Consider the following 24,187-nt stretch of genomic DNA (forward strand, 5'->3'; position numbering starts at 1 on the left):
TGAGATCTTTCGATTGGCGTTTGAATTTTCCAAATAGGACCATTAGTTCGGGAGATAACAGGGTGGTTGCCACCCCCCCCCCCCCCCCGGCAGTCTTTTTGCTCTGCACTCAACATTTTTAGAGCTAGAAGGCTGATTTTTCGTATAGCTGCTTGTCTATCCTTTTTTGATGTCCACTGAAAAATTTCAAGTTTCTGTGATTTTTGGTTTCGGAGATATGACCTTGTTTTTCAGGTCATGTCATGACCCAAATGGCCAATTCTCAACATCTTGCGTTTGCCATGGGCCTTGTGAGTAGAGGTGGCAAAAGATGAAAATTTTGGGAACCAGACTCGAACCAGACCCGGTTGGACATTTCTGGAACCAGTCGGACCCGGTCTTAGTTGGAATCGGAACCAGTTGGACCCGTTCCCCAAAAGTCAATTAACCCGCGCCCTGCTGGGGGGGGGGGGGGGTGTTTGAACACCCCCCCCCCCTTGTGGTTTTTCGCGAATATCTCAAAAACGGCGGCGCGGAGCGCCGCCGTTTTTGGTACACCTTATCATACATCAATTCTACACATGTTGTGAAAATTTCAGACCAAGGTCATTCAAGGTCAGGTCACCAGGTCACTTGAAGTGACCTCACCTCATAAAAACTTTCAATGTCTGTCATAGCTACACCGAGTGACCGATCGCTTTGAAACTTTCAGCGATTGCTGAGAGCAATAGTATGTACAAAATGTATATCTCAGAATTTTGATATCGATGACCTAAGGTCAGGTCAATTTTGCGACCTCCCCATTATAAGTCAATGGGAGAAAATTGAAATGCGCCTCTTTTGGATGAAAGACATTATAAACACTCCCAAACACCGAATTACAAGTGGTTTAGACACACTGAACTTGAGAATGGTGTCCGTGACCCTTGTTTATGCCCTGAGGTCATCTTAGGTCACGAATGGTATCTAACAGTTTTTCGCAAATAACTTTTGATAGAGGCATGCTAGAGCGATGAAAACGCCTTAGATGTGTTCAGCTCGACGATACGGATCGACTGATATGCAACATGACCCTTTCCGGTCAGGTCATGACCTTGACCTGAGGTCAAATTTTCAAGTTGACCTTTCAAGGTCAAGTCATAGTTCATTCGATCCGTCTTGACGAGAGGAACACGATGCCGGTAAAAGTAAGCTCTTACAAGGCTTGGGTCATAAGTTATTGCAGAAAAACTGTTTTCGAAAAAATCGGCTATTTTTGCAGTTTTTGCCCCCTGCAGGCAAAACCGTTGACGTTAGGTCAAATCTGAGAGAATTACTCAGAAAGGGCGTTAATAGGGCTATCGAATGCGCTTTTCCGCGGCGCTGTAGCTCTACTGGTTCCCGAGTTATGCGTTGGCTTCTTGGAAATTTTCGACATTCGACCTGGAAATCGGCGAAATTTTGCCTTCAATGACCTCTGGTGACCTGACCTTTGACCTGACCAAAAAATTGACCGAAGTGATTTCGTCATTATTTTTGACGCTCTTTCGAACGCCGCCTTCCGCGTATCGCTACGTGGCCCAGGAGCCGAGTTACAAGGGGGGGTGTTCAAACACCCCCCCCCCCCCCCAGCAGGGCGTGGAAATCCAGGACCCCCAGCAGGGCGCGGGTTAATACAAACTACTTGTAGGTATCAATATCATTAGTTGGCAGTTGCATCATGTAAAACAGCTTATTTCCAATTGGGAATACTCATGAGCTACTGTGTGCAAAGAAACATTCACTTAATTCACTTCATAATTTGCAATAATGTGTAGTGTGCAAGATGTATAGTTTATGGTAGGACCCGGTTGGACCCGTCAGAAAATTTCCAGGAACCGGTCTGGACCCATATGGGTCCAGACTGGTTCTTTGGACCGGGTCTTCGGGTCCACATTTTGCCACCTCTACTTGTGAGCTTTTGACACCCTGATTTCGGCCTTTTTTGCCAGTCTTACCTCCCACCTATCATGGAACATGTTGTTCGACGATGTACAGGGGTCAAGGTCAGGGTCAAGGTCAACCTAGGTCGTCTAAGATAATTGCGTTTTAGGCAAGCTGAATTTACTTTTTTGTGAAGTTTTTTGACTGCATTTTTGGTAAAAGCTTCTCAGATCATGATTTCATGTGATATGGACCCAAAAACAATCGGTGCACACATCAGTATACACACAGACACACACAGACATACAAACACATATAATTGACCTTGACCTAACTTGACCTGAAATGACCTCAGCAGCAAAATTCTGGTCGGATAGTGTGACAAAGAGGTTCTAGCTGGCTTGGCACCAGAAAACAGCATCGTCATCGGTATTTGATAAGCAGCGCACTTGATATCCAACGGTGACCCAAAACAGCAACATTTTTTAGTTTGACCTGACCTGGAAGGTCAATGACTGACCTGAGAAGGTAAAACTGGGTATCATTGGATTCGTCTCTTCCCAAAGAATCTTTTTGGTCTTTACTGCTAAGCTCTATCTCCAACAGGAACGATATGGCGCGGGGGGGGGGGGTGGCAACCCCCCCCCCATGTGCGTTCTAGGATGGGAAAATGGCATGTGCGGGCGAGGGTTAAATTTACCCCCCCCCCCCAGCCCCGCACGTTCGGCTGGAGACCCCAGCCCCGCGCGGGTTAATTATTCTCTTTTGGCTCGTGCCATTCGATTAATCACCTGGTAGCGCCATGCAAATTGCGGCACAAATTTCTCGCCTCATTAAAGCTTGCATGCATGTCCAACATTTCGTTTTTTGTTTTGCCAGCATCACATGGTTTGGTGGGTTCCCTTTCTAGATTATGGATGTAGCCAACATGAGACCATCAGCAATATCTCTCTTCCTTTCTGGCAATCACTTATCCTTGCAGCAGATTAAAACGAAATTAGACGCTGCCTGATCAATTCATAATAATCCCCCTTCAATATAGCGAATAAATAACCTAAATTTGCCTGGAATGATTCGCATTTTGAGTGAAAAATATTGGAGAGCCTGTTGAATATTTTCGCTCGGCTTCCGCGATGATCTTGACGCCTGAAACCGCGCGTCGATGATGTATCTTCCACGAATAGATTTTAAGCCTTTGATTTACGACACACCTTTTCACAGAACCACCGGATAATTATATAAGACGGAGTTTTGAACGCACGCAGCCTGCGCTTGCAGCTGCGTCAAACCGCGGAAATCTTCAACAACACGGTTTCTGTCGTTGGCGACTCGACCGAGCTGTTTTATGCGTCCAAACCGGTCTCGGCGACCTCTACCGCGATGGGCGCGCGAATCGCCCGTAGTCGGGTCGGCCTGTGGAGGAGAGGAAGGAGGATTAGGGCGGCGGCTGGTCCCGTCAGGAGTCCGGAATGCCCTCAGCACGCTGCACGCCAGCCGCCCATATCCGACCTCTGCGCCTGACGCGGCGGCGCTGAAACTGACACGCTGACATTGCGATACCCCCTCCACCCCAGACTTCTCCGGAGTCTTTAAATAAAGTTTGTCAGCTGCCCGGGTGCAAAACAAACAGCAAACAAATATCGTACGTATTCTATATTCATCTTTAACGTTAAATATGTATGTCGGGATTGATTAAATTCATAAGTTGGTTTGAAGAAAAGCGTCTGTCTAATTAAATTTTCAACCACGAATTGAACAGTTCGTTCTTATTCCTGTATGAGGTATAGAACTTTACACTATACACATCTTTCTAGAAATTGTGTGCCGTGACGTTAATAAAAAGTCATTTAATCCCGAATTCGACCAATTTGGTTTAGTTATTTGAAAATATGTAAGCATGACCTTTCCTCGATATTGAATAAAAAAGTGCCGAAAAAAATGTACTTTATTGATAGAAAATATGTGATATTTCGGCCACTGGCCTTTGTCGAACATATATAATCAAGATAAACAATATTTTCGTTTCGCCGCATCGCGTTCCACTGCCTCTACAAAATTACGTACATCAGTTCGTGACAAAATCGATATCGTACCACTGTAACAAAGTATTATAATTCCGTTAAAAGGTGAAAACTCTATCTATGAGTACACAGGTTTAGATACACCTATAATAATAACAATAACAATACCTATAATCAGGTTTAGTTACCTTCATAAAGCTAGAAAATCATGTCAAAGGCTTTAGACCGAAAGAAAGTAAGGACAGTTTAAGACGAAATTATCCTAACATCTGTGAAGACCGCGTGTGGAAGGTGAGTCTATACAAATCAAATGAAAACAAGCACATCAATAAACAACTTCCAAATCACTAACACATATCTCAAAGCAGTTCGCACAACACATATACACACATGTACAATGTACATACATATAATTTCACAGGATAGGCCATGACGAGTCGTTACTGTTTAGATGTGGGCTCCATCAACTCCATCAACAATTTTGTTTAGGATTGGACTGTAGCTGCTCAACACATACTTCTCTGACAGGTACTCCATATTTCTTATAGAAAGATAAGGCATTTGATTTTATGGGTAATTACATAATAGTCCTTTCGAAAAAGTTGATATTCCAAATTTTCAAAAAGCCGAGACATGCATTCCAAATGATTGCACAGTTAATGGAACTATATAACAAGTATACAACAGTACATAACACCGAATACAGAAGTTTGTGCATTTATTTATGACTCGTATTAAAACACATGTTGATTAGGTATATCAGAGTAAGCGGCTGCTAGTTGACGGGGAGCTGGCTGATTAACAGTCCCTCATTTATTAGCGTATTTGCGCACATGTCAAAAAAAAAAAAACGTCAGTGTTATCGTCAACGTGATCACATCCGTGGGCGTCCGATCATTGAAGCTCTAGGCTCGGTTACCAACCCATCAGCCTGTTACATAACAACAATCATGCAAACGGTATCAGGCGATGCGGTAGACATATGATTTTCCATATTGTGATACTGGCGAGTGTCTAACAAGAGAGTCTGTGTAAATGGCTCACGAAGTGAAGAAATAATAGATTATGATACACGATGTTTTCAGAGGTTACTATATCATTGAATATCTTGCTCATCCATAATGCCATTGAAGCATAGTACAGCAACAACGGTAAACACAACCTAGAGCTGTTTTCTACCGTTTCTCAATCATGAAAGAATCGTCAATCGTAAAACATGAAAATCTAAATTGCGTTGTATGCTATACATATCTAAATTGCATTTTTTATTATGTAGCTATACATAATACATATGTGTATTATAAACATTTACCGCACTGTTCTCTGAGTATCTTGAGGGAATCTGCGATCTCGGTTAGCATCTGAACAGATGATCGCTAGGAAAATTGGACAGCAGTAACAGGAACTCTCGACAGGAGTCATGATACGGCTAGAGCATGAGCCTCGACGAGCTGAAACTTTGAACTAACGGTTCGGGCTACAAAGGGAACGTCTCCAAGTAGCTGACAACGTCAGCGAATTGGCGGAATGGACAAGGTGGGCCACTAGTGCAGTGTTAGCTGCTCCCTGAGATGTCCGACTGAGACGACTTTTCGGCAAGGCATGACACCCCAGTTCGTCACAACGCCAGTACTCTGCACTCATCAGCAGCGTCGGGCCAGCCTCCCATAGTTCTGGGGAAAGGCAGGCGGTGGGGCAAAAGTCCTGGCCTATTACCCATCGGAAGGAGAAGCCGATGGTCCAGGACCAGCCGGATATGATTGAGACTGCTGCACCTGAGGAGACACGCAACACAAACTACCAGAGCGTCGTCAACTTATAAGTACAGGGTGTCCCAAAAGTAAGGTCATGATTTAAAACTTAAATATCTCGAGAAGTAAGAGTCCGAATCACTTCCAATTTTAACACGTGCAAGGTACATCCATAAAATTATTTTCTTGCATGCTTAAACCATTTTTGATCATAACTACACCGAGCAGTAGGCATAAAACTGAGAAGGTCGAAATTCAACTCTTAGAGAGGATCCGTCATTAACCCTCGCCCGTATAGGGGGGGGGGGGTCGAACGGACCCCCCCATGGTTTTTCGCGAATAACTCGCGTAAAAAGCGGCCGATCGCGACGAAACTTTCAGTACCCTCGCGTTCATCAATTTTACACCTACCCTGAAAATTTCATGACCCTGACCCAAATGACCTTTGACCTGTGACCTACTTTTCGAGACCATGTTTGGCCGGAATCGCGATTCGGCGTATGTCGGCTCGCATTAGCCGCGCGTTTGCAGTCTTTTCGTGGTTTCAAGCGTTCAAACATGTGATATGATGTTGCCCCCATTCATAAGGGTGGGTGTCAAGGTCACCTGAAGGTCAGGTCAGGTCATTGACCTTTGATGACCTCGGTTCACTTTTTCGAGTTTTACATGTTTCTAGGCCAGTTTTTTTAGCTGAATTCGAATTTAGCAACCATATGAACATTTACGAAGTAGTTTTGGTGCCTTCGTAACATGTTACGAAGCTGTCAGAGGCGGTTGCCACCTACTACGAATACCCTTACTGGTTGACCTGACCTGACCTGACCCGACCTGGCCTAAATGCATGAAGACATCATCTGTGATCAAAACTAACATGATATTCGTGATCAGCACCCCGGAAAACCCCATAGCAGCCACACTTTACGACGTTCTAACAGGTCCCGATTTTCCCGACTTTTGAGTCGTTGACCTGACCTGCAAGGTCAACCAATGACCTAGGACCTTAAAATTGGGTATCATCGGCTTCCTCTCGTCACGGGCAACACGCTCGTTTTTTCCGCGAAGCTCTAGCTCGATCAGGGGCGAAACGGCAAGGGGGGGGGTCCAACGGACCCCCCCCCCCCTATACGTTCGCGGCTGGAAAAACACCAATACGGGCGAGGGTTTAAAACAAAGGGTAAATACCGCCCAGTTTTTGGCCCTAAGCAGACCCTATCAGCTCGCCCTATCTCTGAACTCATGCATAGTTTCGCATCAACCGGTAAAACGTCAGAAAAAAGGTATAATGTACGCACAAGGCATGTATACTTAGCCACATGTGCTTCGAGGTCCTGAGGACGACAGCGGGAATCGGGTGACAATAAATCAAGAGAGGTGGCCTAGAGTCCTCCCAGTGGTTCTTCCGCTCGTCGCAACGCAGCTGTGCCGACACCATCAACCAGCAGTGGTTTCAGCAGGATGGAGACCATCCTTGCACCGTCCTGAAGATCATGCATTGTCTCCGAGAGTGGATGTGAGATCGCGTAATTTTCAGTCAGGGCAACGCCATTGAATGGCCTCCGCGGTCACCTGACGTTACACCTTCATATTTTTATTCTCTGGGTACACAACGGAAAGGTTGTCTTTTAGGACAACCCAACGAGCCGGGAAGAACTAAAGGATGATCCCTCCGAGCAAACATAAGCGGCATCTCACCGGAAAATCGCTCCAGAATAGTGGAGGAAGTAAAACGCAGTCTATTCGTGCACGCGGCCCGAAATGGTAGCCATGCAGAAAAGCAGCAAATGTGGGGCTACGAGCCAATGTATAGACTCATATGTATATCAGAATAAAATTTTATAAAATGCTCTTTCATATGATGTCCTATTTATTTCTATCCATCGCGTATTTTTGGCGGTGTGGCCAAAACAAATGATGACCTTACTTTTGGGACACCCTGTAAGTGCTAACTGCTCTAAATCTGACAAACCCTCTTTGAGAGAATGTGCGCACTTTTTGGAGAGTACAAACATACTATTTTGTCGCGTTTGTTGTAACGCAAGATGAACACATTTCGATTTATTGCAACACGTTTATTGCAAAATTTTAACCCCAATTTATTGTAACATTTTGAATGTTGCAATAAACTTGGGCATCTTATGCTGAAAGGTTTTGCTTATAGGGACATCAAAATGCAGACGCCTTCCTTCATGCATAGGACCGTCACTCGGCTAGCTAGGCACACAAGGTTCGGAACGCTAGCGAGGCATACATAAATGTGTGAAAAGCTATTTCTCAGACTTCATTGTTTTCCCGATATGGCAGAGAAAGTCTCACCCTCCATAATAGACGCGTGAGGCCTCACTGACGTTTGTTTACCGCACATGCATTGATGCTCAGTTCGGCAAAGACAGAATTGTCCTTGAAGTCCATCGTTGGTGATTTGGCGAGGGACTGGATGATCAATAACATGTTGTCTCCAAAGCAACAAACAAAGGCTGCAATGCTGGGGGCTGAATATTTATTTACCGGCATGGCGTCATCGGCACTCCGGCCCTGCGGTCTCCAACAGCGCCGCAAGTGTTGTCGCCAAACCTCAGGTCGACCTTCAGTCGAGTCCAACGTCTCGCTGTTGGCAGCTCTAAGCTTTCCGAGAAGGACCTTGACCGCAGCATTGAGCGTGCCAGGCATCCGCGCTCGAGGAACCGGTTACCGCTGATCAAGAATTAGGAAAAGGCTGGCTAAAAGCGCAGCCGTCGAGATGAGCGCTGGTGCCCAGAGTAGAGCTGAGCTATAACGTGCCGTTGGAGTCGCTCTGCAGTATCAGTTGGTCAGCGAATCGCTCCGTCCGTAGAACTCTACAAGCTTCATCATTGCATGTTTTACAACGTTTCTTAGAACACAGATATCAAAGGTTGCATTAAAATTGAGATTTCCCTCGATGTGTTTCTTCTCTGGTGGAATCAGAAATGGCGAAGGGTTAACAGCCTAACCCTTGGCCGAACATGCGATTTCACTTCCTAGAACGCACATTGCGAGTAGCTGCCATTCCCGCACCATTTCTCCCTGATGGTGATAGAGCTTTGCAACAAAAAACATCAAATTTGTTTGGAAAAGACGAATCCAAAGGTACCCAATCTCCGGCCAAACTGAAAGCTGTTGCCGTTTTGGGTCGCCATTGGAATATCATGTGCGCACTGCGCTGTACGTCATACACATATACGAAGACGCTGCCCTTATGTGGTGCCAAGCCAGCTAGAATAGCCAGAACGCAAACATAGCCCACTTGGAAATAGAACAAAGCGTTCCCCTAAATTCAAGTGATAGTGCTAGAAGAAAAAACGCGCACGCCTGATCTCTCTAGGTGTTTTTGTGTCTGTGTGTGTCTGTGTCAATTGCCATGTGTGTATACTGATGTGTTCATCAGCTCTGTCCTTATTTCATCAGGTCATGAATTGGAGAGCTTATATATAGGTACACCAAAAATAGCCCACTGGGTGCCAAAAAGATATTGCATAAATTAGAAAAGAAAAAAAACAGACAAATATAAACGCATAGAGATATGATAACACAGTTATCTGCCAAAAAAGTTGAAGGCAGCACAAGAGTTTCCAGGGATGCCTACTGAAGATTTAGGATTATCTATAAATTACATAATGCATATAACACATGCATTATGAGAGGTAACATAAAGGAAGATAAAATCTACAGACGACAGATAGCACGACCGTAAGACAGATCCAATAGTTGTTCGCTTGTTTCGAAAAGGGAATCGTTATAAATCGTCTTCGCATATTTTTTTTTTTTTTTTGCTGTTTCCCCTTTTTCTACACTCCTCTTCTTTTTGCTTTAGAGGCGAATTGCGTACCCTTTTGGATAACATTATTTTTTGTTTTTGTTTTTCGGAACTAAATTTATCTCTTCTTCGAGGAATTATTCGTTGCAAATCCGGATTGCGCATGAGTAGGTTGAAAGTGGCTAGGTACTGACACCGATAGGGGAGAGTGGGGTAAGATGCCCAGGGTGGGAAAGACGCCCCACCCCCTCTAGCGGCGAAACAAAGAATAGAACCTGGAAATTAATGTTCTTAGCGTAAAGCGGAAGCCTGCCTTGTTAACTGCACAAAAATTTGCGAGGCTCAGTTGGGCAACGGCTGGCTGGTGATTGCATGTTTTTTATTTGCTGATTTCAAAAAATATTTTGGTGTCAAAACATTGTAAATATCAAAGAAGGTAGATAATTTTTGCGTCCCTTGCCATAGTCGTGATAAATTAACATGCGTGAACTGTGTCCCAAACAGTTTGTTTCAGGGTGTAGTTTTATGGCTAACAAATTGTACTGATGTAATGTTACCTCGGTACCTTGGGGTAAGATGCCCCCTGTCCTGATGGGGAAAGACGCCCCCCTAAATCCGTAGGCTGTCCTTCAAGCAGCCCGTCAAATCATTTATTACATACCTGTGATGAGAGACAAAAGCCGATCTGGGACTATTGAGAGTCCAGTACGGTCGGGTGCTCCCCATGCCGGTCTCTCGGCCCACACAGCGACTTTTTGGGCGGCATCTGACTCTGAGAGCCCTTACGACGGCCTCTGTGGGCAACATTATCCCTCGCATGTGTGCGGCGTTTGCCAGCTTCTAATGTGTAGGGGGGGTCGGTTGGACCCCCCCCTTGCCGTTTGGCCCCTGGTCGAGCTAGAGCTTCGCGGAAAAAACGAGCGTGTTGCCCGTGACGAGAGGAAGCCGATGATACCCAATTTTAAGGTCCTAGGTCATTGGTTGACCTTGCAGGTCAGGTCAATGACCCGAAAGTCGGGAAAATCGGGACCTGTTAGAAAGTCGTAAAGTGTGGCTGCTAAGGGGTTTTTCGGGGTGCTGATCACGAATATCGTGTTAGTTTTGATCACAGATGATGTCTTGAAGCATTTAGACCAGGTCGGGTCAGGTCAGGTCAGGTCAACCAGTAGGCGTCGTGACGGGTATTCGTAGTACGTGTCAACCGCCTCTGACAGCTTCGTAACATGTTACGAAGTCACCAAAACTACTTCGTAAATGTTCAAATGGTTGCTAAATTCGAATTCAGCTCCAAAAACTAGCCTAGAAACATGTAAAACTCGAAAAAGTGACCCGAGGTCACCCGAGGTCACCAAAGGTCAATGACCTGACCTGACCTTCAGGTGACCTTGACACACACGGGAGTAACATCAAATCACATGTTTGAACGTTTGAAACCACGAAAAGCTTGCAAACACGCGGCTAGTGCGAGCCGACATACGCGAAATCGCGATTCCGGCCAAACATGGTCTCGGAAAAGAGGTCACAGGTCAAAGGTCATTTGGGTCAGGGTCATGAAATTTTCAGGGTAGGTGTAAAATTGATCCATGCGAGGGTACTGTAAGTTTCGTCGCGATCGGCCGCTTTTTACGCGAGTTATTCGCGAAAAACCATGGGGGGGGTCCATCCGACCCCCCCTACACATGCGAGGGTTATTGGCTCCAGGGCCCCTCACGACATCCTTTGAGGGCTCCCACGTTGGCTCCACGGGCCGCGTTGGCATCTGAGGTCCCCACGATGGGCTCGAGGGCCCTCAAGCATCATGAAGACCTATAAGGGCCCCACAGTGGTCTCCGAACGCCACCACGGAGGCTTGTTTGGCCGCGCTGGACTATGATGGCCCTAACGATGACCTCTGAAGCCCCTTACGACTACTTTTGAAGGCCCTTACGATGACGTTTGGTGTCTACTGCAGGCCCGAAGGGACTACTGATTCATTCAGGCGATTCACGTGCCCATTTATGTCACTTATAGTGCAGGGGGCATCTTACCCAACGCCAGGGGGCGTCTTTCCCACCCTGTGGGGTAAGATGCCCCCTTTCACTTCTTCAGGAAAATGCTTAATAGCAAAAAAAGTTATCATATTTCAAGCACGAAAGTGTGATATTTTTGGAGAAAAATGATGTCGGCTTCCGTTGAAACTACAAGTTTTTGCTTTCCCATCGTCATTTTCGAACAATATATGACATAGTAAAACCCTGGGCATCTTTCCCCACTCTCCCCTACTAAATCATAGAAAACACGCATATGCCTAAACATGCTTTATACAGACTGGTCTCGCTGTTAGATCCTTTTCCATAAACACCAGGAATTCAACTCGGCCTGTGTGGCTAATCCGAATAAATTACCGCCATGGGCACGGCTGGCTGGGTCGGCTGGTCGGCTTAGGCGCCAATCCCCTGATCCTATCCGCGGAAACCGGACTTTTTGGTGGTCCTCTGCGGAGGCCACTGCCCGCTTCCCTCCCCTGCTGCGTCCAGCTGCCGTCCGTTCGTCACAGACTGCGGGGCCGGCCGCTCCTGGTACGGCCTGACCGCTCATCCCCCCTCCCCCCCCCCACCGCATACTAGCTGGATCATGGCCGCTATCCTATCAGAAAAGTAGGTATATGAACGAGTGAGTGAGTGACACTCACATATGCTGTGACATATTCATTGAGGGAACAGTTGATTGTTACTTCTGAGCCTGAGTCCTGAGATGCATTGAGCAACTGTTTAGAGATCAAGGTAGCCTTGATTCAATTGCTTATATGTACATAACTGTTCATAGCTACTTGTGGAATTATTTGAAACTGTGCATATTGACGTTTCAGACTACCTAGCGCCCTTGTTCTGCTATTTACCCGCGCCGGGCCGGTGCTCTGAGATACCGCGCCGGGCCGGAGGGGGGGGGTGTCTGAACAACCCCCCCCCCTTCTAACTCGGCTCCTGGGCCACGTAGCGACACGCGGTAGGCGGTTATCGAAAGAACGTCCAAAATAAGGACGAAAACACTTCAGTCATTTTTTGGGTCAGGTCAAAGGTCAGGTCACCAGATGTCACCAAAGGTAAAATGTTGACGATTTCAACATTTTGGAAACGGCTGACGGCTATCTCGGGAACCGATAGAGCTACAGCGCCGCGGAAAAGCGCATTCGATAGCCCTTTTACAGACCTTTCTGAGTGATGTTCTCAGATTTGACCTCACGTCAACGGTTTAGCCTCCAGAGGGCACAAATTCCAAAAATAGCCGTTTTTACGAAAAGCGTTTTTTTCGGCAATAGCTTTTGACTCCAAAGAGCCATGACATAACTTTTGCCAGCATCATGTTCCTCTCGTCGAGACGCGTCGAATGAGCTACAATTTGACCTTGAAAGGTCAACTTGAAAATTTGATCTCAGGTCAAGGTCATGACCTGACCGGAAAAGGTCATGTTGCATATCAGTCGATCCGCAACGTCGAGCCGAACACATCTAAGGCATTTTCAGCGCTCTAACACACCTCTATCAGAAGTTATTAGCGAAAAACTGTTAGATTCTGTTCGTGACCTGAGATGACCTCAGGGACATAACGAGGGGTCACAGTTGCCATTTACCGGTTCAGTGTGTCAACTGTCATTCTTACCTACATCTCGATGTTTGAGAGTGTCTAGAATAGCGTTCGTGCAAAACAGACGCTTTTCAATTTTCTCCCATTGACTTATAATGGAGAAGCCGCAAAATTGACCTGACCTTAGGTCACCGATATCGAAATTCCGAGATATACATTTTATAGATAATGCTGCTCTTATCAATCGCTGACAGTTTCAAGGCAATCAATCAATCGGTGGTGTAGCTATGACGAGCATTCTTATTTTTTCTGAGGTGAGGTCACTTGGCGTGACCTGGTGACCTGACCTAAGGCGACCTGGGTCTGAAATTTTTACAACATGTGCGAAAAGATGCACGGACAGCTGGGCCAAAAAGGCGGCGTGTCTACGAAAAACTGCAGGGAGGGTATTCAAACACCCCCCGGCCCGGCGCGGGAGAAACGTCCACTTGGAGTTAACGTCAACGTCCACTTGGAGAAACGTCAACGTCCACGTTATCCCCGCCACTTGGAGAAACGTTTTGTCCAGCAATCATAATTTTGGTAGTGCTATAATTTATGCAGCACTATTTTCTTGGTTACCTGCTCTATGGTGAAAATTTAAAGAAGTCAAAGGTTAGTTCGAAAGCAAAGGAAGATAGACAGATGCGTCAAAAGTTAAAAAGTTGAAGTCATTTTGGCGTATAGGTACGTACATGGCAGAATGTACATTTTTATGTTAGTGTTTCGACTCAGTCACACTCGCAATGTCCAAATTATACCTCAGTATTCAGTAAGCACTGGAAAAATACTTTATGAAATGGAAACATCTGCGGCAAATCTGACCGAAATGTGTTTTTGTTTTCAAATCAACGATCTTATAATTCATCGCGCTTCTGGCGAATTTGGAGGACGACCAGACACACAATTACCGAGGACGGCAATTTTCTTTTGTTACAACTGGCCTCAGAACAATCATATTTTGTGCAAATCTATAAAAAGAGAGGATTGGAGAAGAGAATAATAATACTCTAGCTGCATCTCTCTCTCTCTCTCTCTCTCTCTCTCTCTCTCTCTCTCTCTCTCTCTCTCTCTCTCTCTCTCTCTCTCTCTCTCTCTCTCTCTCTCTCTCTCTCTCTCTCTCTCTCTCTCTTTCCTCTCTCTCTCTCTCTCTCTCTCCTGTCGCTGAGCTCGAGTCAGCCATTATCCATTTGCTATGCCCGCCAGAGCTGCATGCCTCAGATCCGGGGTCTCGTCGGGCAAGCGTGACTGCTTATCGGAGACGCTACCACTCGATGGCATTAAACTGTTAATGGACCGTAAATTAGCCGTTACATAGTAAGCCAACAGATAGCTAGGTAATGCCGCATACCTCAGAAAATAGCAAGCACCGGCAGCAATGCTTAGCCGTTGTCATTGCTTATATTGCCTATTTCCATTTTCCGGCTGCTACGAGTCAATCCCATTCTAATCCTCTAGTCACGCATGGAAGCTATAATTTACGGGATATCTGTTACATGGACGTAAGAAAGATGTCTTGGGCACAAACAACGTTGGTTGCATATGACTGCGGGTATGAAGCGCTGTGTATATTTGATAAAAAAACACTCATTTCGGATAGTTTTAGCAGTTCTTATTATCTTATCTTTTCAAAATGCACTCCTGCAGCGCAGCACAAAGCAGTTGTATTCATATAAAGTAGCGACCCATATTTGTCTAAACATTGCATCCCGCCAGTTCTTGCCTGTCAATTCATTATGAAGTCCGCACTTTTTTGCAGATTTAACCCACGAGCCGCTGGGGGGTGGGGCATAAAGTTGTCCCCCTTTACGTTTTGTGAAATATCTCCGAAACCTGATGAGCTACGAACGTGAAACTTGGCAAAGCTTCAAATGAATACCTATACAAGATTTGAGGAAAGTTTGATGGTTGTAGCGCTTAATATGACGTCACAGTGACGTCATAAATTTTTGTCGTTTCCGATATGGATCGTTTCTGGTGTCGCTGAGCATGAAACTGAACTGTAAATGAACTAGACAGCACCTGCTGTCATCCTAAAACATCGAAGTACACTTCATCTAGTTCCTGACCAATAATCGGCCCTTTATATTCGGTCCCATGTATCTGATATATCGTGAGGAAGCTGAGAGTCGCAAATCTATGATTTGACTTATGACGTCACTGTGACGTCATGTCAAATGAGATCAACACTCAGCTTAAACACGAACTTCGGAATCTTTTGGACCGAACTCGTCCCCCGCACTCTTCGACAGCGTATCTTTGATCCTCGAAAACAATCACAATTTGAGGAGGAATTCCACATTTATACAGGGTGATCCAAAAAATTTGGAACCCCTAACTTAAAATGTCTTTAAGTCCGAAAGTATTCATTTTATTGACAAATTGCGAACTCCATTAGAAAGAGCATTACATTCTCAATAAAATCACGTCAAATTAGTGCATGTTTGTTGTAAAGCATTGGCACACTATTAGCTTTTGGAATGAGCGTCAGAAAACTGAGTGAAACGAAATCGTCCAATTTACGCTGAAATCCGTTAGCACTCTATCTGTTGTCTTTTTGCGAATAACACCACTTCCAAATTCAGTTTTCTTTCATAAAAGTTAACACAGAAGTACACAGTAGAACAGATACACGCGTCCTAACTTCCGGTGTTCATCACAGCATGTGCTCAACGCGAGCTCCGGGGGCCGTCCCGCAGGCCTGCAGTTGCTTGGGGACAGCTCCGACTGCGCGGGCCAGCAGTCTCTGGGACAACTGGTCGAACTGGTCCCAGCAGGCTGTCAGCCTTTCCTTTTCTTACAATAGCACGTGAATGAGCTATTTTTATTGATGAACCTTCAACAAGCGAAATGGTCAGAACAGCAAACCGCCAATCACTGATTTGCGCATAATGTTCAAAACCGTTTCACTGAGTTTCGTGACACAAATTTTATAGGCATATGTCTAGGGCAATATTTATAATAATAAGTAAGTACAATCAACTTGGTTTTATAGAGGATTGAACGCTCTTTCTAATGGTGTTTGAAATTTATCAATCAAGTGAAAATTTCCTGACTGACAGACATTTTAAGTTAGGGGTTCCAATTTTTTTGGATCACCCTGTATACATCAAACGATAGCTCCGGGTTTCCAGAACACACATAACCACATGAAAATGGCGAACTCTTACTTGGTTATGATGTATTTGTACCACAAAGATTTAAAGACTAAAATATAATTTCACATAATTGATGTCACATACAAATAGACTTTTAAAAAAAGTACCGCAAAGTTCGCTTCGAAAATCTCGCTACATGTCAATGAGTCATTGCACTACAAGATCCAACAGTCATTTCTTGCGACTTTTTGCGAATTTGGTGTAGCAGGCTGTTAGGTCACCAGTTGACAGACCGTTAACCCGCGCACCGACGGGGGTCTGCGCCAACTTCGCACCGACGGGGAGGGGGGAGGGCGGATGACCGCCCCCCCCCCCTGAGATCTCGAGAACGAAGCAAGATAGCGACAAGCGGTAGGTAAACGGCATCGGATACGCACGGTCAAGATCGACAATTTTTACTAAGGTCATTTTCAGGTCAGGTCAAAGATGACGTCACAGGGGTCGAAAAAGTCAAAATGGCGGCGCTAGTTTTGGAGAGAATTTTTCTCGAATAACTTTCGAATTAGTCAAGATAGGAACAAACTAAGGGCATCATCGTGATCCTCTCGTCAATCCGCATCGAATGATATATATGTTGACCTCGAAAGGTCAAGGTCAAAGGTTGACCCCAGGTCACGTGACCTCGATGTCATCATGTATATCATTCGATGCGTCTTGACGAGCTGAACACAATGAGACCATCCAAGCGTCTGTATCTTGTTCCTGTACGGAGTTATTGGCCAAAAATCTTTGGTGACCTTTGATGACGTCACATGACCTCACAGAGCTGCCCAACAGCAAAACAGACCTCAAGGTAGTGAAGGTTGATCGTATATGAAGTCATGTATGGTATATGGGGCCATTCCGACCCGTTTTAGTGGTAAATACAGGGAGTTGATTTTTCCCCCATTGACTTATAATGGGGAGGTCGCGAAATTGACCTGACCTTTGGTCACCGATATCAAAATTCCGAGATATACAAATTGTAGCTACTAATGACCTAATAACATCCTGCGACTTTCAAAGGCCTCCGACATCTACTGTAGCTCTGGCACGGTGACAAAGTTGCAAAAAAGTGACTTGAGGTTGGGTCATTCAAAGTGACCTGGTGACCTGACCTTGAAAGGTAGGAGGTTCAAACTTGCACACCATGTGTAAAATTGATGGGGGAATAGTCGTACCAAATTTCGCGGCGCTACGCGCCGCGGTTTTCTCGGCTCAGCTGGAAGCCAGACATCAGGAACCCTGAGCCCAGGGTATATAGAACAACGGGTACACCAACGACGCGGAAAGCGCCCATTTTACCTGGATGAGTTACATGGAAGGTGATACATTTTTTGAATATGGAATAAATAGAGTATTCCATTCTGACAAGTAAAGCCAAATTTATAAAGCAGTTATTTTTAAACTATATGAACCAGAAATAGCATACTAACCATAGTTTAAAACTTAGAATAAAGTTAGTTGAAAAGCCTATAGTTGATACTAAGATGGAAGGAATTTATGGAAGGCGGAAATGGCGCAACTGTTTCATTCTTTAATTGTGTTCGCAAGCAGGATTTACGTGATGCTAGCGATATCTATTAATGTAATCGGGGACGCTCATTGGCTGATCGAGTCCGTGAGCAGTATCGCTAACTTACGCTAGTACAGGGTTGAGGCAATGTGCGCATGCGCAGGAACTAGTGCCCTCATGGAGGGGCTTTTGGTACCTCGGGCAGCGCCCAATGCTTTTTGGACCTGTTATGGCCTCCGCATCGAAAAACGCTAGATAAAAAGGTTGTAGAGGAAGCTTTAGGCTACCTTTCCCCACAATAATATTGGCAATTTATCTTTTAGGTTACGTGTGGGGCTCGCTTGAAAAAGGTCGATTTAACATGCAAACCCTATGGGGTAGTAGTTTTTGAGCGCCCATTTGGCCTAATGCTACCAACTGTTACTGGCTACCCCTGCCTGAGCCGACTGACCAAGGTCAATGGCAAATGGTTTCATGTGAATGTTGTGATTTGCGGTTTAAATTCCTGAAAAATAAAAGTCGCGGGCAAATAAGAATAAAGGCTTTCTTATAGCACTGTAGTTGTTTCCGCTACACTTCTCTTTTCAATCATTCCCAACCAGCAATAAGAGCAGAAGTCAAACACATTCATATATTTCTCACAGTGGTCATGGTTCGGCCATCTCGTGGCTCGTGTACATCGCGATTCTGTGTTTAGCCTGGTCAGCCAGCTGCCACACGAAGCTCCAGAGAGTCGCCTTTGATACTGTCTCTCTCGCACGGGTACGGGGGACGGTTTCGATTTGCCGTTCTCTGACCACTGATTCCTCCGCCTGAGCACTGAGTCCTTCCAGCGCGGCGGTGAGGGTCGCCAAAGTCGATATTGTTGGTACCGCGGCTACCTTACACCTGGAACTCGGCCTTTGTGAAGTCGACCCTGTTCTCACAGTCGCAGTAGACGCAGTTTCGGTAGCGCGCCATGTAGCTACAGCCTTCCTTACAGACCTTGGGCTGGGTACGGCGGCAGTTTTGGCGTACCGCTCTGCCCTCTGCAACAAACGTCCAGTGGGGTTAGATGGGTCACGGACCAGAGGCATACTCATCACATTCATCAAAAACATACTGCACATTGTGTCCTTCCATGAGCAGGTTCGTATTACCTTGAAATTTAGAAAAAAAAATGTCTTCGATATCAGACGTGAACAGTTCGTCAATGTTTTTGTTATTTTTAGCGACTTTGGTGAAGCTTTTCGAGAAAATACAAAAAAAAAACGCGTTAGTTTAATCAAGCGTCTCTATAGGCTGTTTTGCCGGGAAGTCAGATCGGTGATGCAGGCGCGGTGGCCACTGGGGACGGCTCACGGCACTCACGGAGGGCGCCGTTGCCCGGTGTGGGCGTGCTCTTGGGCAGGGTGTCGCAGTCGATCTTGTTGCAGCGGGCCGTGTACAGGCCGCCGGAGCCCTTCTCGCTGCACGTGCAGAACTGGCACTTGCCCCGGTTCCGCTCATCCATGTAGAAGGTCGAGCCGGCCGGACAGTCTGGTCAGGGAGGGGGGAAGGGGGTCAGTATAGTTTTACAGGCAGCGCTACTGAGAGCTGTCGCCTGTCAGATGTCCCTAAGTAAAATGAAAACGATGGTAATCAATTGTTCGTCAACATCTCCAAGTGATGTAAGGAAGATTGCATGTCTACTGCATGCGGCTATTCTTCACGTAAAAACAGGCGATCGCGTATAGGTAAAGAATATATTGGGTAAACTTACTGGCAATATTTCCCTTCTTGCAGATCTTGTAGCCTTCGCTCAGTCTCTCAAGCAGAGCTGCGCGGGGTGGATCGGGCTCCACATAGTCGATCGGGCAGGGCGTCTCCTTTCTGTACTCGATCTCGTCCCTGTTGATTGTCACTGAAATACGCCGCGCAGTTCTCAAACGGAGCTGGTAATGCCAAGGAAGCGTCGGGGCTGCGATCGAAGTGTTGACGAACACTATAGCAGGATGGGTTGATCAGAAGTAGCGATACAATTGTTTGAAATCCTAAAGAATTACAGGGATATATGTTGTCATTATATTGTTGTTCCAAGGGTATCTAGTGGCTTACATAGGTAAAAACATGAGTGAGGTAAACTATCAACACAAGCTAAGCGTGAATAGGTAACTTGTTTCTTTGACAGTGGTTCACCTTAGTGTATGTAAACCCCGTTACAACCGCGTAGATTCGAAACGGATCCAGCTCGAGCAGTTTAGATTTAACTCACCAACACGCTTTTGCGGACCAGTTGTCCGCTTCTGGGCGGCGGACAATCCGACCGCTAGCACAAGGAGGAAGACGCGCATCGTAGCAGAGTGACTGACTAGGACCAAGTGTACGGCCTGGACGGAGCATCGCGCCACCCCCTATATATACCAGCCGGCGATCAACGCGCCGCGCCGGATTGGAGCGCAGTCACGTGACAGACCTGTTGATCTGCCGGCGAGGTCACGTGACCGGGCCGCTGATCTGCCGGCGAGGTCACGTGACTGGGCTGTTGATCCGCCGGCACAGTCACGTGGCCGGGTCCTGCAGTGCGGTGGGCAGCCGCAGCAGCCTCCAGCAAGGAGCTGTGCGGGCTTCCGATGGAGCGAGGACGGCCAGCGCCGCGACGCTCAGCGACGGATAATCAGACGGCCTTACAGCGGCCACAGGGTGCCTAACTGCCCATCTCCTCCTCACTGCCTCTCTTGGTCAGGGTGGAGGCAGCCCAAAAGCACTAGAGATCGGAGAGAGAGAGAGAGAGAGAGAGAGAGAGAGAGAGAGAGAGAGAGAGAGAGAGAGAGAGAGAGAGAGAGAGAGAGAGAGAGAGAGAGAGAGAGAGAAAAAAAAAAAAAACATATAGGGTTAGCGTAACCCCCGTCGTTTTTTTTTTTGCTGGGAACGGGCTATCCGGCCGGGGCTTTGGGGACAATGCCAACCACCGGGGCCGGGGCGCGGGGGAGGGGGGGGGGGCTTGCCACCTTACTTACTTCATAAAAAAGCTACAGAAACGAAAGCCGTACAGGGACCCGCAGTTGCTACTGTACAGCGACCCTGAGTAAATTGTCCCAGCACCCTCACAGGAAACAACGATAAGCTGTCAGAGGGTACTCACAGGAAACCTTAGCTGCTCTTGTACAGGGACCAGCAGTCGATATCAATGTTATCGGTTGTTACTGGACAGGACAGACGGTTAGACTTGGGGTTCGTGTACAGTAGCAACTGCGGGTCCCCGTACCAAGCGTAAGGTCTCAACAAGACAATCCTAAAGCGTCTAAAAGTTTTGACTTCAGTTCACTTAACACGCGCTTTGTTATAGAGGGAGGGGCGAAAACGGCACCCCTAGTATTTTCTGTTAATATCTTCTAAGGTGTTAAGTTATCTCGTTATCTCATTAAATCTCGTTAACCGCGCCGGGCCTGCGGTTTTTCGCAGATATCTCAAAAACGGCGGCGCGGAGTTTGGCACATCTGTTCGTGCATCTTTTCCGCACATGTTGTGAAACTTTCAGACCCAGGTCGCCTAAAGTCAGGTCACCAGGTCACGCCAAGTGACCTTACCTCAGAAAAAATAAGAATGCTCGTCGTAGCTACACCGATTGTTCGATTGCCTTGAAACGTTCAGCGATTGATTAGAGCAACATTATCTATAAAATGTATGCCTCGGAATTTTGAATCGGTGACCTAAGGTCAGGTCAATTTTGCGGCCTCTCCGTTAGGTTAGGGGAAAGTGGTGTAAGACGGGCACCTTAACTTTGGAGCCATTTTTCGGCCGGTTAGAAACATCATAGAAACGGGAAACCGAGTGAAAACCTTTTTTAGACATTTTACTTCCATTTGCCAGAAGATGAGGCTTAGACCTGATTCTACAAATAAACTGCAGCTATTTTTGCAAAACCTTGCAAAAACCCGTCTAACCCCACCCCATGGGGTAAGACGGTCACATGGGTAGGGCAAGACGGCCAGCTTCTTTCACCGACCAGCACAGAGCTCGCAACAAATGCCCGAGATTAGCCGCATTGATACAGTCGCTCGTTGGTCTCAAGTGCTTCGGAAATGGCAGTATACGAGATTCGTGCAGAAGGCGTATGCTCGTATATAGGCCCTAGTTCAGAAGCCATGCAGAACCGTTTGTCACATTCATTATTCGAGAATAAACTGTGTCGAAGGAATATTGCTAACATGTCTGTGAGTATCAGAATCAAACATATTCTTGTTAGAAATGCTTCTTTTTTCCTACAGCAACAAAAATATTTTCACCATTACAGACCCATTGGATTCATAGTTGCCCGTCTTACCCCAAACTCAATGTCAGAAGTTTAGCACGATTTTTCTCTGTCGACAATTTGATGCAGACAAAGCAAATCCGCGGTAAATGAACACTGCGGCATATGAGTGTACCACAAGTGATTGCGAGTTTTTAACCCTATAGTGCTGCACACAAAGCTTGCATAATGCACAATACATTATGGATGTTTTCAATGGAATGACTGTTTTAAATAAATCAAAATAAAATATTATCGACTGAACACAAACAGAAAAATTCACCAGACTTCAATGGTGGTGTGTAGTGGGAAAGGCAATTCTGGTCCTAATTTTTCTCGCTCGTAGCGCTATTGGTTTGGTCTGCAGAAGGGGTGCCCGTCTTACCTACCCTGACCGTCTTACCCCACTTTCCCTATGTCAATCGGCGAAAATTGAAAAGCGTCTGTTTTGCACGAACGCTATTCTAGACACTCTCAAGCATCGAGATGTGGGTAAGATTGACACACTGAACCGGAAAATGGCAACTGTGACCCCTCGTTATGTCCCCGAGTTCATCTTAGGTCACGAACAGAATCTAACAGTTTTTCGCTAATAACTTCTGGTAGAGGCGTGCTAGCCCGCGAGTTGCTGGGGGGGGGGGGGCGTTAAACGCCCCCACTTTTTTCGCTAGGCCATAGCATAAAAACGGCGCGCCGCAGGCGCGCCAAATTTTGGGTACCTGTAGGGAATTGATTGAAGTTTATTGTGACAAAGTTTAAAAAAATCAGTCGGAAAATTTTTGAGATATCGAGGTTTTAGTGACGTCATGATTTCTGATTTTTCGACCAAAAATGGCATATGTTCAAAAAATCATATAAAATCACAGAATAGACATATAGACTTGCCGTAAACGCCATTAGACTGCCAATACCATGAAGAATCAAATGGCTATCTTCGATTATTGATTATCGTTCCGCATTTTCCAAAATCTTGAACTGAATCTTGGCAATTTCTCGTGACTTCTTCACGACCATGATACATGAATTTCTTAAATTAAACTTTTTTAGCCAAACACGTACACATATGATAAAATGAATGTCACCATCGTGTTCTACGCCCCAAATTACCCATAAAACATGTGTCACAGGCTGCGAATATCAGTTTTTATTTTCGGGGATATGTGCCTCCCCGGTTGACCTGACCTTGACCCTGACCTATGCTTGACTGACCCCTGCAATGAGCTGACACTCTTGTAGGCCTTATATGATGGATTGTGCACCGTTTTGACAGAGTTTATGACGAGAGGCGCCCATTGCGAAGTCCTGAAGGCCATGCTACTGAAAGCCCGATTTCAGGTGTTTGACCTGACCTTGACCTGACCTGTGACCTCAAAATTCAACTTTAAAGTACTCATCTGAAGCGTCTCGTCGCGTTCTTTAGTTTGCCGCCTCGTGCGTTTCGCTGCGCCTGTTGGTTCTCGAGTTATTGGCTGGGGGCGTTTAACGCCCCCCCCCCCCCCCAGCAAACGGTGGGTGGCGAAATACCCCAGCAACTGCCGGGCTAGAGCGCTGAAAACGTCTTAGATGTGTTCGACTCGACGTTGCAGATCGACTGATTTGCAACATGACCTTTTCCGCTCAGGTCATGACCTTGACCTGAGGTCAAATTTTGAAGTTGACCTTTCAAGGTCAAATTATAGTTCAATCGACGCGTCTCGACGAGAGGAACACGATGTTGGCAAAAGTACCTAATGTCATGGCTCTTTTGAGTAAAAAGTTATTGCCGAAGAAAACGTTTTTCGTAAAAACGGCTATTTCTGGAGTTTTTGCCCTCTGGTAAACCGTTGATCTGAGGTCAAATCTGAGAACATTACTCAGAAAGGTCTGTAAAAGGGCTATCGAATGCGCTTTTCTGCGGCGCTGTAGCTCCATCGGTTCCCGAGATAGCCGTTGGCAGTTTCCAAAATGTTGAAATAGTCAACATTTTACCTTTGGTGACCTCTGGTGACCTGACCTTTGACCTGACCCAAAAAAGGACCAAGGTTTTTTCGTCCTTATTTTGGACGTTCTTTCGAGTGCCGCTTACGGCGTGTCGCTACGTGGCCCAGGAGCCGAGTTAGAAGGGGGGCGGGGGGTGTTCAGACAGCCCCCCCCCCCGGCCCGGCGCGTAATCTCAGAGCACCGGCCCGGCGCGGGTACCATGGTAATAGCCTGGGACGTAGCCAAAGGGGGCCATAATAGCACGTCCATAATAGCACGGGGGCCATGCCCCCCCC

The 24,187-nt window shown here is 46.2% G+C and overlaps 1 protein-coding gene across 1 annotated transcript; it reads right to left on the minus strand.

The window, feature by feature from the left end:
• Positions 1-18,297: 18,297 nt before the first annotated feature.
• On the minus strand, positions 18,298-20,039 carry LOC122371369. Its single transcript, XM_043347642.1, has 4 exons — positions 19,914-20,039; positions 19,422-19,562; positions 19,031-19,198; positions 18,298-18,708 (listed from the first exon to the last, which is right to left on the minus strand). The coding sequence occupies exons 1-4, from the start codon at positions 19,990-19,992 to the stop codon at positions 18,563-18,565; spliced, it is 534 nt and encodes a 177-aa protein (XP_043203577.1). The 5' UTR covers positions 19,993-20,039; the 3' UTR covers positions 18,298-18,562.
• Between the last annotated feature and the right edge of the window lie 4,148 nt (positions 20,040-24,187).

This window comes from Amphibalanus amphitrite, unplaced genomic scaffold, assembly GCF_019059575.1.
Source record: "Amphibalanus amphitrite isolate SeventyFive unplaced genomic scaffold, NRLGWU_Aamphi_draft 001236F_arrow, whole genome shotgun sequence".
Lineage (NCBI taxonomy): Eukaryota > Metazoa > Arthropoda > Thecostraca > Balanomorpha > Balanidae > Amphibalanus > Amphibalanus amphitrite.